Source organism: Candoia aspera, chromosome 4 (genome assembly GCF_035149785.1).
Source record: "Candoia aspera isolate rCanAsp1 chromosome 4, rCanAsp1.hap2, whole genome shotgun sequence".
In the NCBI taxonomy this organism is placed as follows: Eukaryota; Metazoa; Chordata; class Lepidosauria; order Squamata; family Boidae; genus Candoia; species Candoia aspera.
Window position 1 is genome coordinate 101,449,855 of NC_086156.1, and position 9,590 is coordinate 101,459,444.

At 46.0% G+C, this 9,590-nt stretch overlaps 1 protein-coding gene across 1 annotated transcript; it reads left to right on the plus strand.

Moving 5' to 3' along the window:
* The first annotated feature begins 3,228 nt into the window (after nt 1-3,228).
* On the plus strand, nt 3,229-9,377 carry TLCD3B (TLC domain containing 3B). The gene is made up of 5 exons (XM_063303059.1): nt 3,229-3,560; nt 4,751-4,834; nt 7,158-7,383; nt 7,542-7,637; nt 8,232-9,377. Exons 1-5 carry the CDS (start codon nt 3,436-3,438, stop codon nt 8,541-8,543), a joined length of 843 nt encoding a protein of 280 aa, XP_063159129.1. The 5' UTR covers nt 3,229-3,435; the 3' UTR covers nt 8,544-9,377.
* The last annotated feature ends 213 nt before the right edge of the window (nt 9,378-9,590 follow it).

Genomic DNA, 9,590 nt, shown 5'->3' on the forward strand with positions numbered 1-9,590 from the left:
TAGGTCAACAGTAACAAGTGATAGTATCATGAAAGGAGTTTCCTGCTGTAAAGACAAGACATCCCAAATCAAGTGCAAGGTCTAAGTTGAAGATAAAAATGAATATATCTAAATAGCATATGGAACAAAGAATAGGGAATATATTCAGGAAATATGGTGAACACAGCTTGTACTGTCCCACCCATGATTTACTTGGCTGCATCTCTGGTCCTGCCAAAAATAAACCTATTCCAGTTCCATTATTTTCAAAACAAGTTATTTGCGATGCAATTCCATATAGACACATCTAGAGTAAGTTCATTCATTCAGCCAAACGTGCTTAGCCAGATTGGACTGGAAATAACTTGTTGAAATTAATGAGATTAAAGATTAGCCATTTTCACTATTTAATATTCTGTTACAATAAAAACTGCTGCTTACGTATTCCTTATTTCCATAGAGTTCATTCCACACACGAATACTTACATTATTATATTTTTATTGCATTCTTCCTTCAAGGAACTCATCCTTGGAGGGTTGCCATCAACCGCCCCGCCATTTAGAACCACAATAACCCTATGAGGTAGGCTGAGCAGGGGTTTGCCCAAGTAATCCTCCTCATAGTGTAGGGATTTGAACTACCATCTAATTAGTTTGTGCCATTCTGACAATTGTTAGTCAATACATTGTTTTACTGTCACAAGTCATTTCTTCCACTGAATTAATTAACCAAATGTTCAAACTTGATTGCTTCATTATTATAAAAGTAAAACCCTTCTACATTATGAGATTTCAATTGTATCTTAATTAGCCCCTTAGGGAAGCATCTTGACAACATGAAGTACCCTCCATAGAGGGGGACATATGGAATAGCATGGATATCATTTCTCACCTTTGCTGTGTTTACTAGGATGGCAGAGGAACTGGTGAGTCAATCAGCTGAGATCTAGTATGTATACATTCATTAACAATTGATTTTAGAAGCAGTGAAGCAGGGAGAAGCTGGCTTGGTTTGCCATGGCCTAACTCCAGTTTGTTAAATAAGCCTCAATTGGATGGGTTTACTAACATGCTGAGCCATTAACAGAGTCTTAGAAACCACAAAGTCCAACAAAATAAACAAAATCATATAGACGACATTGTGGGTTGGTAATACATGATGTGAACCAGATTGCTCTCTTAACTGAAGCAATGGAAATTCCAGTTTTGATCAACAGTAGAAGGGGGAAGGAAGAAGAGATCCTTTCCCAGGTAGATGGTTATCAAGCCTCTGCTTAACGCCAGTAGAGGGTCCACCAGCTGAGTGGATGATCTGCTCCACTATTAAATGTTTGTACCGACAGGAAGGTCTTAATAATTCATCAAATCCCTTTTCAATTAACCCTTGTTTGGGTCCTAAGTTTAGAGCAACCAAAAAGCAATTTTTGCTCTCTTATTTATGGGATGTTCTTCAGATCCATTTATTTATTTATCGATTTTCACCACTGCCCACCTCCCCCCATCAGAAACTTTAATATGGTTATCCTATTGCCTGTTACATTTCTCCAAGCTAAACGTACACAAATCCCTTCATATTTTTCTTATAGTATTTAGGCATCACCATTCATACCCCCTCCAGGCAGTACATTGTCTCAAAGGGTAATAGCAAATCCCACAATTCTTGGTAGGCCTCTGACCTGATCCAGCAAGACGATCCCACTTATGTATTTAATAACCAGTCTTTCATAAGCAAAACATTTTTATTGAACATATTTTAATATCTTTAGTCAATGCCATCACAGTCTCACTTTGTTTATAAGGAACTGGTTATTTAAGAACCTAAAAAGCCACCTGCCTTGCTGGAACTGTGGAAAGGACAGGGTATGGTTAGTAGCCTGTAACTAGTAATGCCCCTTAACTAATTCGTAAGCAAACCAAAATGGTACTAATCTGTTTGGGGCTTTTCTTAACATATCAGAGGTCTGTCACTTCCAGCTGTGAAAGTCAAGTGCTCTTCAGCTAGCTGACTAATAGCTCCTGGTAAATTGGGTTTCCATGCATTGATGCCTACAAAAGCTTACGTAGCCAATGGGATAGCTGCACTGTCCTGAAAAGTGGGATGTTGAGGGTGTCTTACTAATAAACAAATGAAACCCACCATATGGAACTGAAGCTCAAAGTTTTTTTGTGGGTTCAGGAGGAAGGGCAATAAGGCCAGTTTTGCTTAGACAAAAGTTGGTCGCCTTAACCTCTGAATCCTGTCCTTTGCTCTGGCAGTTATCCTGCGTCTTCCTTCTGGGTTTAGCTGCTTATCCCAGTCTCAACTACATCTTGCGCTGGATCCTGCTTCACTTCGGGCAAATGGAAATCTTCTACGCTGTCTACGTATCTGCCAGGTGGGAGGCTCCCTGGAAACTTAGAAGGAGCACATGCTGAAGGACTAGGGGACAAAATCACTCCCATGAGCACCCACCCACTCAGCCCCACACCTCCTGCCCATCCCTCTTGCACAAAACCAGCGGGCTACAATGCCCACAGTCAGCCGTAAGGTGTCACTGCTGATTTAGTTACTTCCTCCTGGCAGCCAATTTCCCTTTTACCTATCAAAGGTTGTATCAGGGTCACCTCTCAGCAGGTGGAAGATTATCTCTTAATGCTTTAGAGGGGGAACAGTTAGCTATCCCACAGCCTCTTTCCCCCTCCACAAACTGAGCTGAGATTATAGGCTTAGCCAGATATCCAGTGATCCTGCCAGAGAAGGGAAGAGGCAGAGCTTGGGGAAGTTATGCCTTGGTGCCCTGGGGGTTAAATTATGGTGTCTGATTAGCTGCTGTGGAAAAGGGGGAGCAATGCTCACCCTGCTTCCAGACTGGAAGAAGCAAAGGGTTAACACTGCAATGGGATGTTAAGGACACAGCCATCTCTGTCTCCAGCCCCATACCTCTGAGACACCCCAAAGCTCCAGCTCAGACTTCCAATCCTGAATCAGATCCATCTCATCCAGCTCTGACCCCCAACCTGCAGGTTCCCCACAATCCTGCTCCACCCACTACCCAGACCTCATCCTCTGTCTCCCACCATGTCTTGCAAACTGGGCCCTGAGCTTCCTTAGCTGTGATTATTCCACACTGAGCTGTGCTGCCCTGCTCTTCTTTCTGCCGGTCCATCTGCACAGCGCAGTCCACTGTCTCTTTAAGTTGCTCCCGCACTGTGCTGACAGCTGCTCCCCCTCCCTCCCTCCCTCCCTCCCCCGACTGTGTCTCTCTCTGTGTCTGTCACAGCAGCTCTGCTAGGGACCAACCCTCCCACCGCCATCCCCCCCTTCCCTCTCCATCCCCCCTCGCCCCCTGGGGGACCATGAGCCTTCCTCGTGGACACCCGGAGGGATCCCAGCCCCACTGACCCTCCCCATCCTCCGCTCTGCCCTCCTTCCTCCTCCTCCTCCCCCCATCACCCCAACCCTGCAGCCTGAGCGAGATGTTTCACGCCTTGGTAGCAGGGAGCATTGTCTTTCCTGGCCTCTTCCTGTTGTCCAAGAACGGCCTCAAGTGGCTACCGGGCCTGCGATGGGAGGAGGCTGACGCGGTCATCGTCTCCGCCAGGTAACCAGGGATGCAGAAGGAGATGTGAGCAGGATCTAGCAGTCCAGAGGGTGGGCAGGAAGGCAGGCTGCAGGCCTCAAGGATAGGCTGCTGGGCACCTGGGTTTTTGTTGGTTTGTTAGTTTGATGTGGGTGGTTTTGAGGAGAAAGGGGGAAACTGTGGGTCCTGGTGAGATGGAGATGGGAAGGGAGAGTGGAGGGGGAGTGGTATTTGGAGTGACTAGCAAGCTTTCCTGGTGGGTTCCAAAGGAGAGATTAAAAGTGGAAGCAATTCTTGGGCTCTCTGGGAACAGTAGAGTGCATTGAGTTTCAAACTATCTCGGACATGTAGGGATCTCAATAAATAGAGAGGTATCCAGGATTTTCTGGAAGAAACATTGTATTGGGGCTGTGAGCCAATTGGTATTCCTAGGTCCCCATGGGGGAATGGGATTGATGAAGCAAAAGCAAAGATCACAGCAAGAGCTGAAAGGGTGTCACTATCCCCTCTTGATAACCCAACAGTAGTGACAACTCATGAAAGTCAAGGTTTCCTCTTAGCAGGGTGCTTTGAGTCTAGAACAGAGGTGACAGCAGACTGGTTATTGGGGTCATTGTAAGTTTGTTAAGCTGTGAGTTAAAGTACCCAGAGCCCTGCACTCCAAAATTGGAATTCTTTGAAAATAGGAGTCTTCCAGGAGGTTAGGTGTTTTGTTGGGAGGTAGTAAGGGATGTTTAACAAATGTCGTATAGTAAAAGCCCCAGGGATGTCTTCTGAGATGGGGATGGGTGGTGGGGGGGCACCCAGTTGCCCTCATCACTTAGGATGTTTTCTTTGAAGCATGAAAACCACTCCTGTATTGACTGACTTCTGAAATCACATGAGAATGCAGCAGACTAGGGTCAATGGGCAGCTGAACCACTTAGCCATTACTACTTATCTCCAAATATATCCAGCCAACGGCAGCTGTTCTGGGATGGCAAAAGGAGCGTGGGTTGGAACTAAAGCTGTTGGTCAAGGCTGGCAAAGTTCTGGAGTAACAGTAAAGCTGTTGGTCTAGGCTGGCTCCCAGAATATTTGATTGGGACTGAGAAGTACTGTTTTGGCCTCATAACTTCAGACCTACAATGGCAAGAGGGTTCTGGAGTCCAAGAGGAGGGAGAAACCACAATTGCTTAAATTTCTGATCATTTTCCATTCTCCTACCACAGACTTGTCTCCTCACTGCAGGCCATTATGGCTTCCACAGTTGGCTACATCATCTCCTCATCCTGCAAGCACATTATCGATGACCAGTAAGTCAGCATTTATGGTGTGCATGACAGGGCAGCACTGTGGTGCAGTAATCTCATTCCTACCCCAACCCCATCCCTACCTTACTTTCTGCATACAGCCCAGCCAGCATCTTGGCAAGGTCACATTAGTGAGAAACTTGACACCTGCGCCAGGAGTGGCACCAAATTTAGAACAGGATGACAGTGACATGTTCCAAGCAGATGAACCGCAATGAGTAGGCTGCCTCAGGAAGCTGGAAGCAGGGCACAGAGTTTGGGGCCACCAACAGGAGGTGCTGTGGTAGAAAGCAGTGCAGGGTGAAGCACTGGGTTGTGGAAACAGAGTGTGTGTTGTGGATGCTGTCCCAAAAGGGCGTGTTTTTGGATAATGGGAGCAGGGGGGAGGAGATGCTTTGCATATGAAGGCTGCATGCACATCCCACAAAACCAGTAGAGGTGTTAAGAGTAAGCAGGGCAAATTAAGGAGGAGGGCAGAAACCAAGCTTTTTTGAAACTGCTTAACAAAGCGCTGTCCATGGTGCTGCAAAAAAAAAAAACCCGTGGTCCTATGAGTTGGTGCCTTCCCTTTTCAGCACCATGGAGAGCCCCACTCAAACTACCGTATTCTCCTGTATTCCTAAATCCTCATACAATATATGGGAGAGCTGACTTCCAAAATATGTGCTGGAAACAAGCTCCAGGATAAGAATTGTCAGTCCCACTGGCTTCTGGGACAGCTGCCAGACCTCAGTCTCTGCAGAATCCAATTTGGCAGTAGGGCAGTTCTGCAGGACAAGGAGGACTGGAAATACGGCACAAGTCCACACTGGGGAATTCTGAGGACAGAGCAAGGTAGAGATGGGGCTTGGGGGTGGCTGTAAGATTTGGCAGGACTGTGGTTGGATCCACTTCAGTTGTGTCCTTTCTTGCTTTTTTCACAATTATAGTTTAGTTTCTCACTAATGAATTTAGTTGGGATTAATTCCCCCCCTGGGTGATGCTAGATGGGCATGTGAGAGCAGCAGAGGGAATTAGACCAAGGGAACAGCTGTTTCCATTGCTGATTTGCATTCTGTGTATGTGTAATTAAGTTTTATTGGGCAGCCAGTGATGAGGAATTCCAGGGCTCTTAGGGGAGGAGGAGGTTAAATCAGAGGGAAGTTGAATTGTTGGGTCCTCTGCCATGAGCTCCAATTGGATATGCACAGAGGGAGGGAGCTATGAGATAAGACTTCTGTTAAGGATGTGAAAACTGCCTCAGCATTTTTATTCTCACAAAGATATCACGGTGCCCCTTACACAGCAGATCTCTTTCTGGGAAGTAATGTGAGGTTTCCTTGGCAACATTTCAACACTTTTGAAATGTCCTCTTAACTGACCCTGGTGCCTAGACTTCCTGTGATTTTTGTAGGTCCTTCAGCATGGAAATCAAATACTGCTCTACCCATCCTCAAACTATACACCCTGGTCCTCCTAAATGTGCTTCAGGCCCACAATCCTAATTTTTCTTAGGTCTGGGCTTCACACAAGGACTTTTGAGCCCAGCATCCTACATTGCACTGCTGCTTTGGCATTTGGCCTAATCACCTTGCACGGAGCAGAGAGTATCGTCAGCAGAAATGCTTGGGAGAGTGGGAGAGATAGCAAAGAAAGCTGAGCAAGGGATATGACAGTTAAGAAGTCAGGTCCCATCTGTAAAGGAACACTGCTTCATTTATCTCCATTTTAGCTATTTAGCATTTTCAAAAATTAGTCCAGACCAAGAACTTCTTTAACCACCAGTATTCTCCTGATAACCACTTTAAACGGAATGAGACTAAGCCCAACTTTCTGAATTTACATTAATCCCAGTGCCTTTTTATAGAATTGGTGGGTTTCTAAGCAAAGTTAAAAGCATGGTTCCCAGCCAGATGGCAGCAAGCCAAAGCATCCTGTTAATAAAGGCCAGAGGGATTAGTATGGTAGGATCTGATAAGTAAGGAGGAACTGCTAATAGTGTTCATATCCTAGGTGCAGCAATGGCTGGAGTATATCAGAAATGAGTTGTAAGCAAGTGAAACTGGAGGGACCACATTTGCTCCAGTAGCAGAGGATTGTGATCAGGATCAGTGGTAGGGAGAGAGAGGATGATGTGAGCAAAGCAGAATCTATGTAACCATTGTCCTTGGGAGTGAAGCCCATCAGCATGTCATCAACTACTCATTGATTGTGGCTTTGAGCCTGTTCCAGAGGGGTGGGGAGTGTCCTCCCCTTCCACCCCCTTTGCTCATTGCTCAAGTTCTCTGCAAGGACTACTGTGGCTGTTAGCTGCTTATATTCCCTTACCCTTTTTCACCTTCTGCAGGCACTGGCTGACTTCCAGCTACACCCAGTTTGCTGTTCCCTACTTCATCTACGATATCTACGCTATGTTCTTGTGCCATTGGCACAGGTACCAGGTCAAAGGGCACGAGTCAAGATGTGTTGGGACTCAGACGCTGCACACTGCCATTCGTGCCTACTTGCACAAGGAATTACTGATGGTGATTCACCATCTTTTCATGGTGTTGGTTTGCTTCCCTGTGTCTGTGGTGAGTGGGACCAGGGGAACTTAACGTGCGCAGATGAGGAAGGGAAGGGAAGGGAAGGGCTATTGATCCTTGCAGCAGAAGTTGTAAAAGAAGGATGTTGTGCTTTAGAAGATGCTACCCCCCAGTTCTGTCATGTTTCTCCATTTTCCCCCCTTCAGTTGTGGCGCCAGGGCAAAGGTGACTTCTTTCTGGGTTGTATGTTGATGGCTGAACTCAGCACCCCTTTTGTCTGCCTTGGCAAGGTCCTCATCTTGGTGAGTATGACCTGCTATTGAGTTTCTCTTGGGGGAGAGGGGAAGAGAGAAGTCCAGATTGGTTTTTACCTTGGTGTACATCAGCCTTTCTCAACCTTTTGACCCTGGGGGAACCCTTGAAATGTTTTTCAGGTATCAGGAAGTCCTGCATAGTCAGGCTCAAACAGAGGCCAGAAGTTACCAAATTGTTATATTTGTTTCATGGGTAGGCCTGTATGTATGCAGAGTGTTCTTAAACTAAAAATAAAGAATGAAACTTACCTCTTTAATGTGAAGTTGCCCGAATTTGAAATAATTTTTAAAATAAATCGTGATCTCCCAGGGAACCCCTGGTGACCTCTTGCAGAAGCCTAGGGTGCCATGGAACCCTGGCTGAGAAACCCTGGTGTACATTATAGGTTTTGTAGATACATTTTGTATGTTGTTAGCTGCCCAGAGTTGCTAGGGTAAGATGGGAGACCATTCAAATCTAAATAAACAAGTAGTAGGAAGGCAGAGCAAGTTCACCTGGTGCTAGAGAGAACTGAGAAGCAGAACGATTAGCCCAGCTCACCTGAATTAGCCTTTCAACTCTCTTTGTTCCTCTCTCTGCAGTACAAGCAGCAGCACACGCTTCTCCACAAGGTGAACGGCATGGCCATGCTAATCACATTCTTCTGCTGCCGAATCCTGCTCTTTCCATATATGTACTGGGTATATGGGCAATATGCTGGCGTGCCCTTTTACCGTGTACCCTTCTCCATCCCCGCCGAGTACAACTTGGGATCAGCCATCCTCATGGCTCCCCAGATATACTGGTTTGGCCTCATCTGCCGTGGAGCATTCCGTGTCTTCCGTGCCCGGGGTGCCACCAAGGAACAAGTATTGCGAAATGGGCATAGGCTGGATACACAGGCACTGGACTGATGCCTCTCTTGCCCCCTCCCTCAGCTGCAATTGGACAGACCACCTTTTCCCCCTATAACTTATTTATTGGGGTGATGGGAGGGACCGGATTTATTGGGGAAGCTGGCTCCTAGGCCAAAAGGGATATGGGAGGGTCTGGGAAGGGGGGAGGGTCTCAAATGAAGTATTCAGAGGGCACAAAACCAAAGTATTCCTTGGTTTGGTATGTGAAAATCCTTTGCCAAAGGAAACCCTCTAAATTTGCAAAGCTGTCAGTATTCTGAAATGTCTATGAGTTGTGTAGGGTTTGAACCAGAGTGTAGTCCTAAACCAAAGGGAATATTGAGGATATCTATGTTGGGGAGATATTCAAGGCAGTTGGGTACTAGAAGAAAAAGAATAACCTGGATGTGGGGCTATGAAGCAAAACAAGGTCTCTAGTGCATCAGGGCTCTGCCAAACCGAAGAATGCACATTGGCTATTTCTTGCTAGACTCTGATTAGATGACCCAAGGTTATCTGAGCATTGCTAGCCAAGGAGAAACCCATGTGGTTCACACGGGGAGACACTATTCCCTGAAAGCAATACTGTAGTGTTAGATAGGAGGAATAAGCAAAATTCCCCCCAACAGTATTTTCTTTAGAGTTGCAGGATCTCCATCACATTTAAACATGATGGAGTAATAATATTGGGTTTGGATTGCCCTCACCCCATGTGGCAATCAGGGATCTATCAGCAGAATTAGTTATATTTGTAGAATAACCAATAAGGAAACACCCTTACCATTTTTGGATGCTAGTAAAACATGTGGTTGTCAGTATTACTGGAATGACATCTACCCAGGATATTTCTTTCATTCATTCATTCGTGTGTGTGTGTGTGTGTGTGTGTGTGAACACACACACAGATGCATGCACACACACAGATGCGTGCACACAATATCCTCTGTAGCAAGATGATCAGAGGGTCGCTGCTTAAAGAACATACGTCCCCCCACCTAGCAATAACCAAGCAGGGGAAAGACATTCCCTCTCCTCTTGCTGCCTTCTCCTCTGCTCGGCACAGAA

Excerpts from the sequence above, each read along its gene's own strand:
- TLCD3B (XM_063303059.1), top strand. The coding sequence starts at position 3,436 with ATGTTTCACGCCTTGGTAGCAGGGAGCATTGTCTTTCCTGGCCTCTTC. Across the intron at positions 7,384-7,541 it reads TTTGCTTCCCTGTGTCTGTG|TTGTGGCGCCAGGGCAAAGG; the intron begins GTGAGTGGGACC and ends TCCCCCCTTCAG. Across the intron at positions 7,638-8,231 it reads TTGGCAAGGTCCTCATCTTG|TACAAGCAGCAGCACACGCT; the intron begins GTGAGTATGACC and ends CTCTCTCTGCAG.